Source organism: Crotalus tigris, unplaced genomic scaffold (genome assembly GCF_016545835.1).
Source record: "Crotalus tigris isolate CLP2741 ecotype Arizona unplaced genomic scaffold, ASM1654583v1 scf7180000019818.546109, whole genome shotgun sequence".
Taxonomy (NCBI): domain Eukaryota; kingdom Metazoa; phylum Chordata; class Lepidosauria; order Squamata; family Viperidae; genus Crotalus; species Crotalus tigris.
This window is the reverse complement of record NW_024097727.1, coordinates 484,072-505,211: the sequence shown is the minus strand read 5'-3', so window position 1 is coordinate 505,211 and position 21,140 is coordinate 484,072. Positions and strand designations below refer to the sequence as shown.

At 49.0% G+C, this 21,140-nt stretch overlaps 1 protein-coding gene across 3 annotated transcripts in view; it reads right to left on the bottom strand.

Annotated features, from left to right (window-relative positions):
* Nucleotides 1–1,754: 1,754 nt before the first annotated feature.
* Nucleotides 1,755–21,140, bottom strand: part of LOC120317783 (protein FAM83H-like) — a 30,060-nt gene continuing 10,674 nt past the window's right edge. For 2 of the 3 annotated variants that reach the window (XM_039364637.1, XM_039364636.1), the window contains exons 2-5: nucleotides 16,576–17,045; nucleotides 11,167–11,331; nucleotides 10,121–10,245; nucleotides 1,755–9,778 (exon numbers count right to left, since the gene is read on the bottom strand). In XM_039364637.1, coding sequence (XP_039220571.1) covers nucleotides 7,159–9,778; nucleotides 10,121–10,245; nucleotides 11,167–11,331; nucleotides 16,576–17,031 — 3,366 coding nt within the window. In that variant the 5' untranslated portion in view covers nucleotides 17,032–17,045 and the 3' untranslated portion in view covers nucleotides 1,755–7,158. The remainder of the gene's footprint in view (nucleotides 9,779–10,120; nucleotides 10,246–11,166; nucleotides 11,332–16,575; nucleotides 17,046–21,140) is intronic. The other variant, XM_039364638.1, reaches the window with a different exon arrangement.

The following is a 21,140-nucleotide window of genomic DNA, read 5'->3' as shown; positions in this document are numbered from 1 at the left end:
GGTCTTGGAGGAGGAGGAGCTGCGGGCTGGGGGAGTGGCCTCTGGCTCACGTTCTCGTTTAAGAACTGTGGTTACCACCCTTTTCTCTGGTCCCCACTCATGCATCATCCCAGCAGGACACAACTTGTCAAAAGTTACTTTTCTCTCCTTAGCATTAGTCACTCATGCCAGGAAGAATTGGGCTTTTCCCTCTGGACTTCCTAACTCTTCCTAGGCAAGAAGACAAAAATACCTGAGTTTCCTTGGTGTAAGGCAGTGTTTCTCAACCTTGACAATTTTAAGGCATGTGGACTTCAACTCCCAGAATTCCACAGCCAGCAATGCTGGCTGTGGAATTCTGGGAGTTGAAGTCCACATGCCTTAAAATTGTCAAGGTTGAGAAACACTGCCTTACACCAAGGAAACTCAGGTATTTTTGTCTTCTTGCCTAGGAAGAGTTAGGAAGTCCAGAGGGAAAAGCCCAATTCTTCCTGGCATGAGTGACTAATGCTAAGGAGAGAAAAGTAACTTTTGACAAGTTGTGTCCTGCTGGGATAATGCATGAGTGGGGACCAGAGAAAAGGGTGGTAACCACAGTTCTTAAACGAGAACGTGAGCCAGAGGCCACTCCCCCAGCCCGCAGCTCCTCCTCCTCCAAGACCGTGCCAGAGGCTCGAGTGCCGTTCTGCTCTGAGATGGCTGCCTCGCCCCGGCTCTGATGTCTGATTGCCTTCAAAGGCAGGACTGGTTTTGTGGCCCATCTTTCCAGAGGCAAATTAGATTCCCCCAAGCCCCCAGATGGAGAGGCTGTATGTGTGTGAATGTGCGGATGAGGTATGGGGAGGTTAAGTAATTGACTTCCTGTGCTCATGTTCTCCAAGACTAACCCAGACTGGCCTTCCCTAGAAGGGAAAGACAATAGGCACATTCCCTACTTGCGCCATGTTAGGCTTGGAGATACCTCCTGGTTCTGCCCCACGGAGAAAATATTGTGGTCATGGGCGAGTATCTCTGGGCATTTAGTGCTGGAATCGAGAATTGTGTTAAAGAGACATTGTGCTGAAATGTGGTATCAGTAATATATACTTAGAATATGTATACGTATTCTAAGTATATATTATGTATATTTCGAATATGCCCATTGGGGCACATATTCTAAACTGGCTTAAAGTTAGCTCATCCGACACCTGTTAACAAACTGAGGTAGTGTACCATGTCTAGCTTGGAAAGTAGAGCTGGAGTGCTTCCATCATGTAACCCCAAGCCCGCTTCCAATCCTGTGGTCCTGCTGGCCCTTAGCCACAAGGTGTGCTGTGCCCAGCATAGCGACACTTGTAGACTTTTCTTAGCTGACCAGGAATATACATAAGTTACCTGAGGCTGGAGCTTGTTCAATGGTACGCGTCCACAGCCTTCCCTGGCTGGTGCTGATGAAGCAGCCTCACCTTTAAACCTTAATCACGCAAACCAGTGAACAAAATTGTAGCAACTTGAATCCCATTCAAATGCAGTGGTGGCTTTTTGTTTAGCAGCATTTTGAGATAGGAAACAGGCAACTGCGATTTTAGGTTAAAAAATAAACTTAATGTACTTTGTAGACCCCACCCTGTCCAAAAGTCCAGAAAATCACAACCGCTTCACTGTGTTGTCTGGCTCCACCCTTTGGTTTCTCAGACCTAAAACTGCAGTCGGAATCTGATACGTACAGAGGTGAAAGCCTTCCCACGCGAAAGAAAACTTCATATACTTGACAATTAAGAAGCAATTGCAAGAAATGTATGTACATTTGCATAGTTTATTCCAGTCACAGAACTTATAACTGCTTTAAGCAGAATTATTAGCCCTCTAGGCAACTGATTGCTTCAAGCCCAATGAGCTATCTTTTTTCCCCAAATACTCTTAGAACAATTCTGCAGCCCCTTTTTCAGAGATTTAAGAACTGCCCAATTGAAAGCAGATTTCAAAGTAATGGACAGGTTTTATCGGGGTGATACATAATCAGGAGGAACAAGACTGGCACTTGAAACGATGGCCTGAGCAAGGGAATTCTTCAGGTAACTATCTCTGGGTCTCGGCCCCTTGGCCGACACCCTTGGCTTTCTCTCAGTACTTATAAAGTGGTAATTTAGCCTAAGTTATCTGAAAAATCCCAATTAATCAGCACTAGAGTATTGAGACTACCCAAGGAGCCCTGAAAATAGGTTGCACCAAAGGTCCGGCACAGTCAATGAGGGTCAACTGATGATTTTGGCAAGTCCAACACAAGACTGGGCTACAGAATGAATGCATTGGGGGAGGGGAATGCCTTAGGAAGCCCTCCAAATAACTCTGGAGAGGTGGCCAACCAGCCCCATTTGGAGGCCTCCAGGAAGGGAGGAGATCTGGGGAAGTGATTCCACTGCTGAACAGCTTTTCCAGGAATATCTAGCGCTTGGCCTTCAGTGGCTGGCTCTGGGGGCAAGTGGTTTTGCTCATAGAGGTAGTACAGCAGCTGGATGGCCTAAAGTTCTCAATGGGTTGAGATCCTCAGTCTCAGTCTTTGTCTCACCTTCTTTGACCTAGTATTGAAGTGGAGCAACAAACATTAGTATACCATGTACCAGACCAGTTGGGAGGAGTGTGTGTGTGTGTGTGTGTGTGTGTGTGTGTGTGTGTGTGTATGAGAAAGGAAAAAACAGCAATAATTTAGGTCACTTTCCCTCAAGGGAGGTATTAAGATATTGGGAAGGTCAGGATGGCGTTCACATGCCTCATTTGGAGACTGAATTAACCAGTCTTCTGGTTAATAGCAATATATTGAACCATAAACTAAAAAACTGGGTTTGCATTAGATGCTAAGTCACAAAGGAATGGACAAAGCGGAAAATGAATAAAGAGCTCTATTAAGATTTTAATGGCCTAACTAAATTGCCCGCTAATGTCCTTTGTGGGTCTTGCTAATACCGTGAGAGATGTGCATCAAATTCACAACTGTTTAATTTGACTACGTCCAGGAGTTTTCCCATCTCTTTTTGAAGACTCTCAGACATTCCTAGTCATGTGCCAAGACTGGGCACAGGAGGCCCAATTGTGGCCACTTCGCTGTTTCTGCCACAGCCAGCAAGCCCATGAATTGCAAGTGACAACCCTACCTGATATTCCTTCCAGCCTCGCAAGGGCAAACAAGGCAACAGAAGTAAAGAAATGCCCTTTAACATTTCTTTACAGGACCCTGTTCATTTTACCTAGCCCTTAGCCCGAGGAGAAAGCAGGTAGCGCTCTCGTCTGTACCAGAGGTCCCTGGGAATGATCCCATGCAGCTCCCCTGCCCCCCAACCCAGGAAGGAAGCCTGGGGCCCTCTTCTCATGCCCCACAAAGGAGGGTGGAGAGGGATGTTGCAGCTCCCTCTGGGTCGGGTGCAAGCAGGTCCTCCCATTCTGTCTCGGACTGCATGGCAACACTTTCCTCGGCCCTCACCAGAGCCACCTGCCTGCACACACTCCAGGATGCTTTCTCTATCCTAGGGCCACGACCCCCCCCCAAATCCTTTGGGCTCCAGGGACCAGTTCTGTGGAGAGAGGGTTTTCCACAGGCAGGACGGGGGGGGGGCATGGTTTCCTATGCTGCCTGCATCCCGTGGATGGGGCTTGGACTGTTTGCATGGCCTGGTTTCAGGCATGCCGTGGATCGCTGGTCATCCTCCATCTCTCCAGTGGAAGCAGTGAGATGGGCTGGAAGTGACCCCTCATCTTCTACCTGCAGAGCAGCCTTCTTGAATCGGGGCGGTAGCCCGTCCATCTCCCCTGAGGAGCTCTGTCTAAACTGGAGCCTTTGGACTGCGGACGGCGGCTCTGTCCAGGCCGGTTCTCGCTGAGAGGATGAGCTTGTGGGAGCAAAGTAGGGAAAAGTTCTGGACGCAGGTAGAGGTTTTTTCTTCTTCTTTTTTTCCCTTCAACCATTGCTGGGAATCGTGGTGCAAGAAGAAATTGCAGGATACTGAAAATCAAGAGCTAGCCATAGGAATGCCCTCTCTCTACTCTGCCCTGGCGAGACCGTATCACAAAAGCAAGTGATTACGGACCAGGGTATCCAGAATACTGACAGGCTAGAAGGCGTTCAGAGGAGGGTGACAAAATGCAGAGATCCATAGAGGAGGAGGAGGAGGAGGAGGAGGAGGAGGAGGAGGAGGAGGAGGAGGAGGAAAAACCAGGTTATCAGGCTTCAGGTACACAAAAAGGGCATCCTAGGGAAGGTGACTGGAAAGGTGGGGTGCCCCTTCCAGCCCCCAGTTCTATGACTGTCAGTAATAGTGGGAGACTTCGGTTGCCCTGGTGTCAGTGGGGGAATTTGCCAAATCGAATGTCGAATAAACCTTTGCCCTGTTTTCCCGAGCGTTTCACTCATCAGAAAAACGAACAAGGAGGCCTGCTGTCCCAGCCCTAGCCCTCTCCCCATAGGAGGGAAGGGGAGCTAACTGAAACATTAGGCCAAGTTATAATGTTACCTCTGAGTTTGTAATTTCTGGAAGGGGACCTGAAAAGAGAAAAATTTGGAAGGACTTATCCAAATTCCAAGGGAAGATAGGTGAGATCCAATCACTTGAAATCCTGAAGGAGCAAACGATCCAAGAAAGATGAGAAGAATTCTAAGCAATGGGATTCTGTAAGGGACCGTCAGAAATAATCCAACCAAAGAAAAATGGGGACAAAAATCTGAGGAGGTCAGCAGAGTTACAGAAGTTCTTTCAACTGCTGAAGAGAAAAAGAGACGCATGCAAAACATGGAAAGAGGAACAATAAATGCATAAAAAAATAAAGCCCAACAGAATGTAGGCCTGTTGTAAGAAGAAATTGCTTAAGGCTGATGGTGCAAAGGGACCATCTTACTTTGCATCTTTCCCCAGAATAGAAATGGCGCTATGGCTACGAGGAAGCTGAATCTCGGGACAAATGCGGTGAAACCGTCAGCTGAGTGGAGAGGTTCATCCCTCTTTCTCGGGGAGTAAAGAGACATTCCAGTTTAGAGTCTCTTCGGGAGAGGGAAACACCTGTGGTTTCCCAAGGGAAGTCTGGCAAAATTCTTGTAATAGCAGCTGATCAGGAAAATGCCCACTTGGGCCTCCCCTCAAGTGGTTCTGGTTGCCTCGCCCCGACCCCAAAGATGAGGACAAGAAGGAAATTAGGTTATCTTGAATGAGGTATCCAGACCCACATGTGGATTATGTTCTTCGGTGTTGAGGGCAATTGCAGAACCCTCTTGGTGATCTCTGACGACTTCGGGAGGACTGGTGAGGTTGCAGAAGACTGGAGGAGGTCAAATTTTAAGGAGAAATTTCCTGTCAATGAGAATAGTTACTCAGTGGAATAGCTTGTTTTTGGGAAGTTGTGGGAGCTTCATCACTGGAGGTTTTTAAGAAAAGACTGGATAACCATTTGTCCAGAATGGTATAGGTTCTCCTGTGTGGGCAAAGGGTTGGACTAGAAGACCTCCAATGTCCCTTCCAACTCTTACTCTATTATTAAGTCCCACCTTCAAAAAGGGAAGGAGAAGGGCCTGAGAAACTACTTGACCAAACAGACCATTTGTGAGAAAGAAATACAATAGTTAAGAAGAGCCAGCGGGAGGTGGTGATGGGGTGTCTCACAAAGAAATTATCCCAGACTATAACCCCAGATAGAGTTCCTGGCTTAGTAGATGAGGGGAATCTTACAGACATCGTGAACCAGAATCTTAACAAAAGTATTTCTAGACACTCTTCACTTGAGACTTCCTTCCAAGCTGGAGAACATCCATTAGAAAGCGCTTTTTTGGGTACAATCACAGCCAATGGCGAGTCCATCTTACAGTAGTTTCACCCAGTCCTAACCCTCCAGTGGGGTGAGGGGTGGAGGCACAGGGCTCTTTTTATCGAGGGTTTGGAGGAGGGAATCATCGTCTGGGTAGTCACCAAGTTTGCAGAAAGAAGTGAAGACTCAAAAAGGTCTAGAGCAGCTTGAACATTGTAAGGCAGTTTTCAATATGTAAGGCACTAGTCTAGGAAATGTGTAAGGCACTAGTCTAGGATGGGGAAAGCATGACTCGATAGTACGTGTGAAAGGGGTCTGGGTGTCCTCATCAACCATACATGAGCAGCTGCTAAGCAGGCAAATGCTACCCTGGATGAATTTACAGCCACATGAAAGTCCAAATCCCAAGAAGTGAACATCGCACTCTACTCTGCCCTAGCCAAGCCCCATCTGGAGGGCTCTGACCCACCCTGGGTGCCAGAGGTCTAGCAGGGATGGTGGGAGAGCTGGACATGCTTAGCCTACAGCAGGGAGATGCGATGGCAGCCTCCCCATGTCTGAAGGGCTCTCGGAGGACAGGGCCAGAACCAGCATGCTCAAAGAACAAGGGCAGTTCAGGGGAACGTCAGTGAGTACAACAGGCTGCCCCATGAGGGAAATTCTCTTTTACTGGAGGTCTTCCAGCAAGATGGTCATCTAGCAAAGAGGTTCTCCTGCAGGGCTTCCCAAACTTTTGCTTTCATTATCCAAAACTGCCTATCAGAAAGTCCTTTTTACCCAATGTAAGTAAACCACTTTTAAGTCAATTTAAATGACCCCGTTGCAGTTGGGTAATCGGGTTGTGTGCCGTTACTAAAGAAAAAAACACTTTTACCCACTTTGGGATAATTTACCCAGATTTGGGAAGCCCTGTTCTAATGGACCAGATGACCTCTGTGCTTTTCTGTGTGGATTTCACCTTCCCTCGTGGATTCCTTCCTGCCTCTTTCCCTCTACCGCAGATGGAGTGTTCCCACAAAGAAAATGTCCCATGCAAAGGCAAAAGATGAGAGGCAGTGGCCCAGGACGATTGCCCTGAGCTGGGCACTAAGAATGGGGTTCTTGGAATTTGCACAAAAAGCAGTTGTGTTGCCAAATGCTTCCTCTTCGTTCACATGGGTGTTTTTTTCTCTCATACCTGGAGGGAGTTCCTAAGAGTGGGACTAATCTCCATCCCTTCCAAAAAAAGTTAACCTCTAATGGGATGCTAGCCTCTTAATACCCCCAGTGGTCATTTAATCCTGCTTGGTGGCCCCCCTTTCCTCTCTCCCCCAGCCCCAGCCCAGCTGTCCTGCTGCTAGAAAAGGCTTGGAAATGGAAGGTCTGCAGAGGAAGACCTGCCACGAACCTTGGTCCCAGGCAGCTGCCTCAAAGTCATTTTTTGGTTTTGAAGGACCCCAGGAGTTTTGGCATGAACTTCCCCATCTTCTTGTCTTTGGCGTCTGTCTCACATTCCTCCTCGCTTTGTTCCTCCTTCTTGCAGAAAACCTCGAAGCGGCTGTAGACTCGCTTCTCCTTCCTCATGCTCTCCATCCGCTTCAGAAGAGAATCCCGGTCCTCGGAAGGCTCCCTCTGCAGGCCCCGCTTATGGCTCCCAAAGCTCTCTGACCTGCTGACCCCTGTGTACCTCTCTTCCCCTCTGCGGTCTAAACTTGTGGCGGACCTGGACAGCTCAGGATTGCTGGCCGCTGGGAGCTGCCTGGCCAATTCTGCCCGGTTCTTCTGGCTGTTGGCCGAAATTTGCTCCAGAATGACCTTTGTGTCATCTCGGAGGTTGCTGCTGTACAGGACGTTGGCAGTGGCGGAGGGCAGTCGAGGCTGAGGCGCTGGGTTCACCTTGTAGACAGGCACGGGTGAGGCCAGTTTGGGTGATTTCTCCTCCTCTATAATCTCCTGAGAATCACTCCTGGACATTCGCTTGAGGGCTCCTGCGTTCAGTTTATCTGGCTTCCAGCTCTCCGGGCCTGTTTCTTCGTCTGTTTTTTTCTCAGCTTTGGGATTTAGCAACTGCTTTAGCTTGAGAGATCCTTTCCTAAAAAACTCTCTCGGACTCTGTTCCTGCTTGCAAATTTCTTCGTGGGGCTTACTGAGAGAGCTGTCAGAGCCCTGGTTCTTGGAGGAGATGGTGCTGACTGGGGCTTGTGCTGGCTTCTGGCCTTCAGTTTCAGACCCGTCTCCTCCTTTGAAAGACAAGTTTTCCTTCTTCTCTGGTATGGCAAGTTTCGGAGTTTCTCCCACAAATATTAGGCTCTCGTTCCCTGGAAGACTGGATTGGTCTACTGGGTAGAATCGAGAAGCAAGCTTGTCTGTTTTATTGCTCCCGTGGGCCATGGGGTCCTTGCTAAGTACGTCGGTGGCTGAGGCAACCCCCCTAAATTGCTCCTCTGACTCCAGGTGCAGCTTGTAGGGGCTGAAGGAGTCTTTGGAGTCCTCCCGCACCTGGCTCTCCAGAATCTTGTACTGCACCGACTTGGTGCACTTTTTTTCTGCATTCTGGGATTCCTCCTGGAGAAAGGCAGACATAGCCTTGGTGTGACTGAGGGTGGGGCTTTGCGAGTCTTTGCCCACTGACTTGTACTTTTCCAGCAGCTCGGCCACTTTAGAGACAGTGGTGGCTTTTAGGGTTTCAGTGCCCTTGACTGCCTCGGTGGAGGTCTCCTCTTTTTGTACCATTTGGACTTTCTCAGCAGATGAGTTTGGCTGGTCTAATTTGGCAGCACTAAAAATAAGGGAGGATCTCAGTCGTGAACTCCTCTGGATTAAGGGATTTATTCTGCTCCTGAAGGGATCCTGTTTCACCACTGAGGTTTCTTCTGGCAATCTCTCCATTCCAGAAATGTCTTTGGCATTTGGAAGTGGAAGCGGAGGTTTGAAAGAGGGGAGGAGGTCGCTGGGATACTTGCTAAAGGGTTCTGGAGGGCTAAGTACCTCGTTATGCATCTCCGACTCGACTGGCATCAACGGAAGGCCTTCCTCTCCCGGGTCAGATTGATACCCGCTGAGGTAGGAGGAAATTCTCCAGTTGCGCAACCCTGCCCTGTTCTCCTGAACCTTCTTGTCTTGCTCTGCCTCCTGGCCCTGGTCGTGCAGGAAAAGCCTCTGCTCCATGCTCTGCTTCTGTGTGGGAGATGTCTGGCACATAAATTTCTGCCCCATGTTCTGCCTTCTGAGCGAGGGAAGACCGAGGAGACCGTTTCCTCCTGGATTCAGGTGATCAGAGCCGTGTCGCACTTCTTTAGAAGAATTGGAAGGCACATAATCCAGCCGCAGTGGGTACCCATCTGGTGGGAAATTGGGTTCCAGTTCTGGACACCTAAATCCATCTGCATAATCTTCTGGTTCATTGAATCCCAGTCTGCTTCCTCGAATTCTTTCAAAAAGACCCTGGGGCCTGTGAGCCCCATGGGGATGTTCAAACTGATACTGATAAAACTGATCTTTTTGAAAATGACTGGACTGAATTTTAAACTCGTCCAAATTGTTCATGAACAACTGCTTAGAAAACTGCTTTGTGGACTGAAAGTTCTCAAAGGTGCCTTCCGCGAAGCTGTGCCTTTTAAATGAGTCCATCTCCAGCTGCTTGGAACGGAGGTAGCCCCGAACAGGGTCCACCTGGCAATTCTCCATTTCCATTTTTTTGGAATACATTCTCATGGCCGAACCCTCTAAGGTGTGACGCAGCATGTCGTCTCTTCTCAAAGAAGAGAGGAAATACCTGTCTGGGTCAATCCGGTCTGTGAAAGGCGGGAAAAGGTTGTCCTCTCGGGGGAAAAGCAGGTGCGGCTTCTTTGAAAAGAAGGGCATGTTGTTGCCAAAGGGGGCCATGCTGTAGGGCCCCACCGGGGCTTCTGTCCTCACTAAAACGTTGGACGGAGGAACCAGCGGGTCCGACTGGGCGAAAAGAATGCGGAATTCCTCGTCGAAGCTGGCCACCAGCTCACCCTGGAAGATATGAGCGATGCTCCGGTGGATCTTCTCAAACGACCACATGAAGCTGCAAAGGGAGCAGGAGGAAAATGAGTCTTTGATATGAGCTGCAGCTCCCCCCCCCCAACCGCACTTCTCCCCCTGCCACGCCCTGAACACCTCCAGATAGAGATCTCTTAATTTCCATTGGCCATGGGACCTCTAGGATCGATTATCAGTTGGACGGTCAGCCACTTTTTTAATCTGATGACCTCGTGGGACCCACGTTCCATGGTCAAGACTTATTTTATCAGCATCTCTTTTGAGAAACTGGGAGGGGAGGTGTTCTTCTATCCTATAGGTTCTCGTTAGGATGTCCACGATTCACTGGTGTGCAGGCCACCCGCCTTCCCGCCCCCTCCCTGCTCACCTGTAGCTGCCACTCAGCACCACCATGCAGTCCACCAGCAAGAACTTCTCCTTCACGTGGCCCTTGAAGGACATCCCCGTGCGGCAGTAATAGGTGGGGCCAGAAACTGTCCGCACACGTAGGAACTGCAAAGGAACCAAGAGGCTGATCAGCAGGTGCCGAGGCCTGGTGACCTCCTCCATTTGACATCAAGCTCCCCCCCCTCCCTCGCATTTCCCCTCTTGGCCTTTTGAGCCTCCATCCTGCCCAAGAGGCTCGTTTTCCTCTTGGACCAGAACAGGATCAACTGAGTCGGGCTGGGGCTCCTGCCTGTTCCCGAGAGCCTCTCAGGTTGGATCCTTTCAGCTGGAAACCAAAGATGGCTAGTAGAAGTTTGTGATGATGTTTCACTTATGTGAAAAAAATCCTAATTCTTCCTTATATTTGGTAAACTTCTTCTCCCTATGAGAAACTTATTTCTGAAATTGGCACACAGACTGCCAACTGCAAAAGACTTTTCCAGTATGCGCTCAGTATCACAATGTCCATCGGAATGAGACAAGATGTTGCCCTGTGTTCTCAAAACACTTTCCTACTTTTATCAAATCGTGATTTAATCAATCTGATGTTCTGGGTTCACACAACACAGTGAACCAAACATTACATAGAGCTATGTTAGTGCCGATAGTATGCTAGATTAACGCTTCATTGGCTGACCTGTGGCCGTCTTACACTGTACAACATCGCCCGCTGTGAGAGTTGAGGCTCACCGGCTACTGCAGTCAGTCATTGGGCAAAAAGAAGAAATTAGCAGAATAACAGAGGAGTCGGAAGAGGCCTCGGAGGTCTTCCCATCCAACCTTCTGCTTGAGCAGGAGGCCCTGTGCCGTGTCAGGCAAAAATCAACGGGGCTCCCTCGGCCCCATCAAAGGAGCTGCTCCTTTGGCTCCGCAGTTCTGCCTCCAGCAGGGCCCTACTCATTCATGCCCGCTGACTGAGGGCTGCCCCCTCAGCTGGCATCTGTCCTGCCCTCCCCAAATCCCCCCAGACCCATTTCCCGTGCTCACTTCCACAAAGTTGAGGTTCACTCTACATTTGGCAGCCATGTCCAGGAAGAGCTGGGCATGCATCTCATCAAGGAGGATGTAGACGGGAACTCTGCGTGCAGCCGCATCCAGTACCTCGCTCAAGAGGTCCACATCGGTGAAAATATCCATTACTATAGCAACCACCTGAGGGAGTAGGAAAAAGCCCAGATTAGGACCCCGGACATAGAGGCAAGCTGTCTCCCGGCTTGGCCTTCCGTTGTGTGACACTCGGCCATCCAGACTTCCTTCGCTCTTGCCTGAGTTAGCCCGCTTTTGACAAGAGGAAGACGGTGGCAGCCTTTGCCCTGCACCAGCACAAGCTCCCTTTCTCCGGCCCGCACACCCTGAGCCTCGGCCGGCTGGCTAGTTGACCCACAGCACCCGAGGAGACCTGTCCTCCCTTCCAGGAGTCCCCGGGAATCTCCGTCCGGCTGGTTCGGAGGGGCAGAGCCAAGGCAGGCTGTGTCGCACTGCCCCGCGAACGGCAAGGACAGCTTTGCTGGGCGTGATGATGCCATTCTGGGGCAAGTCACCCAAGAGCAACCACAGCAACTGACCGGTCTATTGTCTAGGTTCTGGGTATGGGAAGTTAGATTAAACCTTAAGCAAAAGTCACAGGGAGAAAATGTGAAGCAAATGTTTATGACGTTTAGCTTTGCCCAACCCTTACAAAAGAATTCAACATTTTTGTAATTGTAAATGTAAATTTTGTAAACGTTCTAAACATTGTGCTCTGTGGAGATAATAAGCGTAGTTTTTTTATACATAATATCATATTACAGGTAATCCTCAATTTATAACAGTTCATTTAGTGACCGTTTGAATTACAACAGCACTGAAAAAAGTGATTTATGACTGTTTTTCACACTTATGACTATTGCAGCGTCCCCAGGATCAATGATCAAAATTCAGACGCTGGGCAACTGACTCATATTTATGAAGGTCGCAGTGCCCCGGGGGGGTCATGTGATGCCCTTTTGCGACCTTCTGACAAGCAAAGTCAATGGGGGACACTGGATTCACTTAACGGCCATGATTCTAACTTAACAACTACAGGGATTCACTTTAAAACTATCTCACTTAGTAACAGAAATTTTGAGTCCAATTGTGGTCAAAGGTTGAAGACTGCCTGTATAAATCACTGTTTGATTTTTATTCTCAAAATGTTTCTGAAGCACTAGCTAAGAATTGGAAGTCAATTTATGACTGATCGATAACCACTGATCTTGCAGACACTTTTTTTAAATTACTTAAGGAAGTCTAAATGAGATGAAGCTGTTAAGGGCACAGAAAGTCAACACAATTATTAAATGATTTCGTTTTGCAATGGATGAGTACAGAATTGGATTTTTTTGTGTGTGTGTGTGCTTTACATGCAGTCAGCAATGGCCAATAAAACCCCCCAAAGATGCTGGCTCCAAGTGCCTGGGTCTGGGGAGGGAGGTGGGAACCGCTTCTCAGTTCTTAAAGAGCTTTTCTGGGGTCGCTCCCCAAAAGAGCCGGGCAGGCAGTGTCATTCGCACGCAGGATGTTCAGACTGGCCGCAACTTCCATTTTCCTTTTGATAATTTATCTAGACCTGAAACTTTCCTGTATTTTTATTTCCCCCCCACATTCTTGAAATTATAAGGAATCTTTTAAACATTTGGGAACCCTACTCCTATCCTGAAAATCTTCAAAGAGAATAACACATTTCCTTGGAACAGGAAATACGACTTTTTTTGTCATATGCTTCGGTATTTAGAATACATAAAATAGGGACATTTATGATGACACCAGACAAGATTAGACTTTGGAGTGCTTTTCCTTATTTGCCTTTTCTTATGTTTAGATTTATGTTTAGATTTTAGATTTCCACCTGCCCATCTAGCTGTTTGAAAGCATGCAAATGTGAGTAAATAGGTACCACTTCGGTGGGAAGGTCACTGTGTTCTGGGCGACTTTGGCATGTAGCCGTGCCAGGCACCTGACCACAGAAATTGTCTTCGGACAACATTGGCTTCCTTGGCCAAAGAAGGGAGTTGAACACCGCCCCTTAAGGGTCAGACATGACTGGATAGGGGAAGCCTTTGCCTTTTTTATCTTTAGATGGGTTACTAAAATTATGCTTTTATTATTAAATTATTCATTTATTATGTTTTAATTCTTTAAAATATAGGGATCACCATACTATGTCTTCATTGTTTTTGTGACACGCATTTTGTAAATTTGTATATTTTTAAATTTGTATATGTTTAATTTCTATTTTTTCTTTTTAAAAAAGAAGCTCAATAGTTCAGTGGTTAAAGTTGTGGAGCTTGTCAAATGGAAAGTTAACAGTCCAGGTTCGAGACCCGAGCACTGCACGACTGGGTGAGCTCCCGTTACTGCTCCAGCTCCTGCCCACCAAGCAGTTTGAAAACATGCAAATGCGAGTAAGTAAATAGATACCTCTTTGGTGGGAAGGTAACAGCATTCCCTGCACCTTTAGCATATAGTCATGCTTGACACATGACTGCGGAAGCATCTTAGGACAATGCTGGTTCCCTCAGTTAGGAAAGGATGATGAGTATCGCCCCCTAGAGTCCAACATAACTGGACAGGAGAAATGCTTACCTTAACCTTTTACTTAAAAAAAAAAAATGTATGTGAGCCTGTTTTAACAGTCCCCTCCCGGAATGTTCATTCAGCACAGTGGCCTAGTAAAATTTTGCGCATTAAGGGCATTACTAATAGCACAGTGGCAAGTCACCCTGTATTTCTAACATGCTAAGCATGTGCAACAATGAAACAATTTTGCGCATTACACACATAATCAGTAAACAAATTTCTGAGATTCACATGAGATGGTGACAGTCACTGACTCAGAGTGTTTTCAGGAGAAATTGCTCAAATCTGATTATATAGTAATCAGATTCAATCCTTTTTAACATTGAATAGCAATCCATAAATAGGTATTAAAAGAAATAGAAATTTATTTTCTGGCAAAAGGTTGCAAAAAGACTAATATTTAGAAAATTCAGAGGAATTATTTTCAAAGAAAGAAAATTGAGTGGGATGAAGAGTTCAAGAGGATTCATAAAATCACAGTTGGGAGAATCCTCCAGTCCTTCCCAGGTTGAATATAGCAGGGCTTTTCAAAATTTTCACCCATTGTACTACTTTTAGGATATGGCAATATCCGAGTACCACCAGTCACCTAGCAAGGTGTCAAAAACTTGATGACCAAAAAAGAAAAAAGTGATAAAGCACAGGTAGTCCTCAACTTACAACAGTTCGCTTAATGACTGTTCGAAGTTACAATGGCACTGAAAAAAGTGCCCCCCAAGCCATAGCTGAGCAAGACACCTGCCTGCCTGCCTGGCAGCGCTCTTCCTCCTGTCCGAGGTTTTAACTGTTGTGAGCATTTCTGTTGGGGATTGGCAGCGGGGGTGGGGTGAGGGGGTGTTTGGTTTTTATTCCACCTGTCTGCTGGATGGTTGCAGCAGGTTTTGGTCACTTCACATGACCCTGGGACACTGTGACCGTCATAAATATGAATCAGTTGCCAAGCATCTGAATGTAAATCACAAGACCCTGGAGATGCTGCAACATTCCAGCTGATCGGCGCATCTTCTGGGCTCAGCAGAAGCGCCAGGATCAGCGCTGAGCTCCAGCTGGAGCCTGGCACTGATCCTGGCGCTTCCGCTGAGCCCTGACAGCCCGAAGAAACGCCAATTAGCTGGAAAGCAACACTGATCCTGGCGCTTCCGCTGAGCCCTGACAGCCCTGCAGCTCCAGCCATCTCTTGCTCAGCTTGTGCGGTGCTCCCACCGGTTCAGCTCATTCCCCTCCCTCGCTACGACTTTTCTAGGATGATCACGTACCACCTGCCAGTGCCAATGTACCACGGGTGGTACTCGTACCACTGGTTGAAAAGCCCTGGAGTATAGGATCTGCAAAACCATTTTGGACGGATGAACCTCCACCTGCTGTTAGGAGACCTCCACTGAAAGGTGGGGGGGAAGGCTCTAAATGAGTTGCCTCGTTTCATAGCTCTCACTTCCAGGAAATCCCTCCCAATGTGGAGACTTAGGAGCCTGGGTCAGGCTACGTCCCAATGGAGTGATTAATAATAAAATAACCTGAACCTGGATGGTGAGGGGTGCAGGGGGCTCATCTGAGCGCAGTCCAAACCCAGAAGTGGAAGCGAAGAGGGGCCGCATAGCAGTGCCTTGTATAAAAATGGTCCCTGGGTTCCCCCACCGTTCAATTGAATCATAGCTTATTCAACTCAGTTTTCTAGGCTTCAGCTCTCTTCTGCACAGCCGACCCAACCAGCGGGACTAGCTTGCGGCTCGGTGTATGTCGTCCCGAAGACAGGGGAGTGCAGGAAAGGGTCAGGGAGACCGAGAGCAAGTGTGGCCGGTCTCCTTTAGCAGCCCTGGTGGAGCAGGTGGGAGAGGAAAGCAGAGGGACTAGCCACGCCGCAAAGATGGTGCAGTGGGAAAGGGTGGCCAAACATGGTTGGACAGCCATTTGTTCTGAATGGTATAAGGACTCTTGCCCTAGGCAGGGGGTTGGACTAGAAGACCTCCAAGGTCCCTGCCAGCCCTACAATTGTACGATTTTCCTCTATGGCCAAAGCTGCCAATCTGCAGAGAGACAGAGCCTTGCCCGGAGATGAATGAGAAGGCAAGTGACCTGGATTCCTAACTTCCCAAGTGGAGTGGAGACAAGCAATTCTGGGAGAACATTAGGAAACAGCCCTCAAGGGCAGAGCCGTTTGACTATAAAGCTGGTGGTGGGCCCTCCCTCACAGAGACTCCTCAAACTGACCTCGGGCTTCACTGAGCAGGATGGGATCCAATGAGATAAATAGCCCCTTCTAACTCTACAATCCATCCATGAATTCAAGGGAAAAACTGCACCATCAACCGAGAGAGAGAGACAGCCAAGTCCCTACAGTTAGTTCTTGCATCAGAGGGTTGGAAAGTGATCAAAATAACACCGCTTTTGAAAGAGGGATCTGGTAAATTGTAAGATCCCAATGGAAACAGGAAGTTAACCCTGGTGTCAGTTGCTTGGGACGGCGTGGGGGGAACCACCCCACTTTGCTGGACTCCTGCTTGGAGAAGTGGGCTGCCCTCCTGAACTGAAATGCTCACTTCCAGCTCCATGGCTCTCCGAAAGCAGGAGAAAACAGGTCAGAATAGAAACACAACTCATACGCAAAATTCTGGAGGGAGATCAAGAACTAAAAACGGCCCAAAGACCACTGAAAGAAAAAAATCATTATCTGGAGTGGAAAGCCAACTGTCTCACCCACTTCTCTGCTTCTCTCCTAGAACCTCTGACCACCCCCACCCCCCACCGTCTCCCCTATCTTCCACAACCACAACCTCACAGTTCTGCCTCTCGCTCTCCTACCTGCTGTGCAGCCCGAATCATTCGGCGTGCCTCCTCCTTGATGCTGGGGTTATCCGGGGGTGGGGGCTGTACCAAAGTAGTCACCTCTGTTCCCCGGAACCCAAAGACCATTGGCCAGCCCAGATCCAGCTCTGGAACGGCCAGGTCAGAGTTCACTGGCCAGTAAGTGCCTGAGGAACCGTCCGTGTCCGCGTCCGGCGGGCCAGAGTCCGTGCTGCCGCCTCCCTCCTGAGAGGTGCATTGCGGCTTCTGCAGGTGCTGCGTGATGTGCTCGATCTCCGAGGGGCAAAGGAAGTCCGGGGCCGCCTCCTCCGCCAGAAACCGGTGGTAGCTCTCCTTGCCCTCCTCTGCCAGCAAGTCCAGCGCCAGCCGGTAGTACTCCTTGTAGTGGGGCGGCAGGTAGTTGGGATCCAGAGGGTTGTCCCCTTGGGAGGAGCTCTGTGACCGGCGAGCCATGGCAGCAGAAGCCTCTGTGGGGGGGGGGAAAGAAAAGGCCGGTTGGTTGATTCAGTGCGTGTGCTGCCCAGCTTGCTCCCCAGAGCGACCCCCAAGGGCTGGGGCAAGCAGCGTCCCTTCCTTCTACTCTGATCCCTGGGAGTCCCTCTCCTGGAAAGGCCAGGGCCACTGGCCAGAGAAGCCCGAGTGGGGGGGGAGGGCTCTCTGGTTCTGTGGTAAGGCTTTCTGGGCAGGCCCGCCCGTCCGCCCACCCGCTCCCCCCAGCACCCACAGCGGCCCATCCAGGCAGCTGAAGCGATGCCATGCAGCAGCTCCAGCAGGGGTCCCATCAAAGAGGATTTTGCCAGTTGTGCCCTTCGCACCTGCTTTCCTCTCCAGTCACCGGTAAGCACCTGGAGGAGCCAGCCAACCCGTCTCCCAAGGCGCCGGGGCTTCTCTGTGCCAGAGATTCAGACAAAAACTCGCCCCCCCCCTCTAATGGGAGGGGAAATCATCCCACAGCACCTAGTTTGCACTGGTGGAGCTCAAAGGATATCCCAAGGTTTGAGCCAGGCCATTTTGCTTCCTCTGTAGCTCAAACACCATGCACAGAGAAGGCCTCAAGGGGGATGGGCAAGTCCCTGGGCCAGGTGAAAAGTGCCACTGACTAAAGAGCATTGTGCCATTTTTGCACCATGGAGAGCTCTTAGATTAGTATTTTTAAGAGCCAAAGGGGATTCAATCCTGGCAAGCCCCCCAAAACTGGGAGGCAGCAGAGAAACCTTGGGCAGAAGCAAAAACTGCTAGACCACCATCTCAAGGTAAAAGAAAACAGCAGCTGTCAAGCAGGAAAAGGGGGAGTGGGAGGCCTGGAGCTTCCAAGAGCCCTTCTGACCTTCACACACCATGGGACGGCCTGGCAAGTGGAACCCAGGACTCTCTCCTGAACAGCAGTGGGATTGTGGGCACTCAACATCTCCGGGGGCCTCCCCCCTCCCAACCAGGTCCCCTCAAGGCTATTCCTGGGTGGTGAATTCAGAAATCCCTCAGGACTGAGGTGGAAGAGGAGACGGGCTGAGACCACAAGATGGATTATGGTGCCACATTCAGGCAGCTTTGTTAAGTTTAACCATGATTAGACTGCAGGTGACTCTCAACATCTTCTACAAATCCTACCTGCTTAATTAGCATAGGATTTGATCCACTGTGTAAACCCTGCGCAAAGGGTGACTAGGCCAAGTCTGTTGTGTGCTTGTTAGGAAGTCTGTGCAGAAAGAAAAACCAAGCTGCTGCTCGGGGCCAGCTCCCATGTTGCCTGGACCACTTTGGGAAAACCACAGCCTCTGAGCACAAGCAAGCTGCCCATGCAGCTGCTGGGAAATGGGAACGCCTTGCTGCGCTTGGCTTGGTAGCCTCCCATATTATCACAGCTGTTGCACTGCGGTGTGGTGTGGGGTAGTTGCCAAAGGCTGCAGGGGAGTTACACACAGGAATGTCTCTGTGGTGCAGACAAAGCGGGTGTGCCTCCTCCTGCACCTATACCAGCAGACCAGGGAGCCTGGCAGAGAGAAACATAAGGAAGGAAGGAAGGAAGGAAGGAAGGAAGGAAGGAAGGAAGGAAGGAAAGAAGGAAGGAAGGAAGGAGAAGGGGAAGGAAGAGGAGAAGGAGGAGGCGGGTGTGCCTCCTCCTGCACCTATACCAGCAGACCAGGGAGCCTGGCAGAGAGAAACAGGAGGAAGGAAGGAAGGAAGGAAGGAAGGGAGGGAGGAGGAGGAGGAGGAGGAGGAGGAGGAGGAGGAGGAGGAGGAGGAGGAGGAGGAGAAGAAGAAGAAGAAGAAGAAGAAGAAGAAGAAGAAGAAGAAGAAGAAGAAGAAGAAGAAGAAGAAGAAGAAGAAGAAGAATAAGAAGAAGAAGAAGAAGAAGAAGAAGAATAAGAAGAAGAAGAAGAAGAAGAAGAAGAAGAAGAAGAAGAAGAAGAAGAAGAAGAAGAAGAAGAAGAAGAAGAAGAAGAAGAAGAAGAAGAAGAAGAAGAAGAAGAAGAAGAAGAAGAAGAAGAAGAAGAAGAAGAAGACCACCACCACCTAGTGGACCATTTGTCTGCCCTCTTGAGTTTGTTTTTGACCCACAACCCTCTGCTGGAAGTTGGTTCCAGGCATCCACTACACTTTCTGTGAAGTCAGTTTCCAGCATTGCTTCTGAACTTCCATCAGTTTGAGATTACTTGATTTTTGCTTAATATTGAAAATACTGTCTTCTAGACCCTTATTCACACTCTTAATAGATTTAATGGTTTCAATCACTTCCCTTTCCCTTCTGTCCTCCAGGCTGCACAGATTCAGTTCTTCCCATCTCTCATGGGATGTTTTGTCCCTCGGCCTGTCTCCGGACTCGTTCATTTTTTAAAGTGGGGTTTCCAGAACTGGACACGGTTTTGCAAATGGGACCTGACTGAAGCTCTACACGGTGGGATTAGGACCTCCTCCTTCCTGCTGGGGATCCCCTCTAGTGATGCATCCCAGAATTTGGTTGGCCTTCACAGCTGCCTGGCCACACTGTTTCCCCATTTTGCAGTTGTCTCCTGGGGGAGCACCTACATCTTCTCCTTCTGTTGTACCCCCAATACTGACCCCTGCCAGAGGATTCTTCCCCACTCCCCCAAGCGCATGATCTTATATTTAGAAACCTTGAGTTGTATTCTACATTTTTGACCAATTTTCCTGCAATGCCAAATTGTTTTCCATGTTATGAATACCCCAGGGGCATCAACTCTATTACACACCTTGGTGTCACAGCAAAAAGACAAGCCTTACCTAGCAATCCTTCTGGTATATCACTCACAAACACATTGACCAGAACAGGACCCGGGGCTGAGCCTTCTGGTACATCGCCTGTGCCTGGTCTCTGTTCAGACAGTGGCCCATTAAGCATCGCGCTCTGGGATCTACCTGTGAGTCAACTTCCTATCCACTGAGCCGCCCAGTGATTAAGCCCCCAGCCTGCACTGCTAGGACTGGTATGATCCTCCTGCCTGGGTCTGTTAGTGCCATCGACTTCTGAGAAGACTGAGCAGAAGTAAGTAAAAGGTTTGCTATAGCCAGGGAATCAGCTCTCTTAATTTTTTGGTCTTGTTCTGTTGCTTGTGTTATGTTGAATTCCTATATGACACCCTCCTTCTCCCCCAGACTTCCCACAATTTCAATCCCTTCTATTATTTTATCTCTTCTCAGTAAGAATTAAGCTCAGTGTAGCTGACCTTCTAGTTCCCTTCTCTCTTTTTTGGGACTGCTGGGTTTGTCAGGAATCTGTTTGATCTCCCGCCAGGTGTAGGGTTTGTCTCCCAGTTGATGTCAGGATAGTTAAAGTCCCCCATTACTGTTCCAGGCTGCTTCCTGGACACCTTACTTAACTGATTAGCAAAACGTATTTCCTCCGTTTGGTTGAGAGGTCTGTGGTTTACATGTATGGCAATGTCATTTCTTTTTCCTTTTATATTAACTCAAATACATTCAAGGTTTCCATTGTCGGGTGGAGTTGTTGTTGTTTTTTACATTTCAGTAAAGGTATAGCTATCTTTATATACAATGCAATACCTCTTCTGAGGAGTCCCAAAAGGATGGGAAAGTCCTTCTCTTCTTTTTTTTGTGGTACATTAAAGCATGCACACACACACCCCAAAAAAGTTTTAGACTTGTAGAAACCAGGCTGGCCCAATCGGCTTTCCGACACCAGGAGAATCCTTGACTTTTCCTCCGTCCTGGGCCTTGCACTGTTGTCTTCCCATTGAGATTCTGCGGTTAATGCTGCTGAGGTGAGCCGTGGACAGGAGGTCTCCAGGTTAATCCTGTGCGGCATGGAGAAGACCCTTCATTTGAATGGCCAGGTCTCTTCCTGTCTCTGCCCCAAATCTCCTCCCTGCCCACTTTCTCCAAACCACGCTCTTCGGTCTTCAGCCGTGTTTCCCTTCGGCCACCTTTCTCCCAAGCGAGGGGGATTCAAACTTTCTCATTCCTTCTTGGGGAGAAGAGTTTGGAGCAGGCCCTTTGGATTCCCCGTTCTGTCACTTCCCAGCTGTGGGAGGAGGAGGAGGAGGAGGAGGAGGAGGAGGAGGAGGAGGAGGATACACACACAC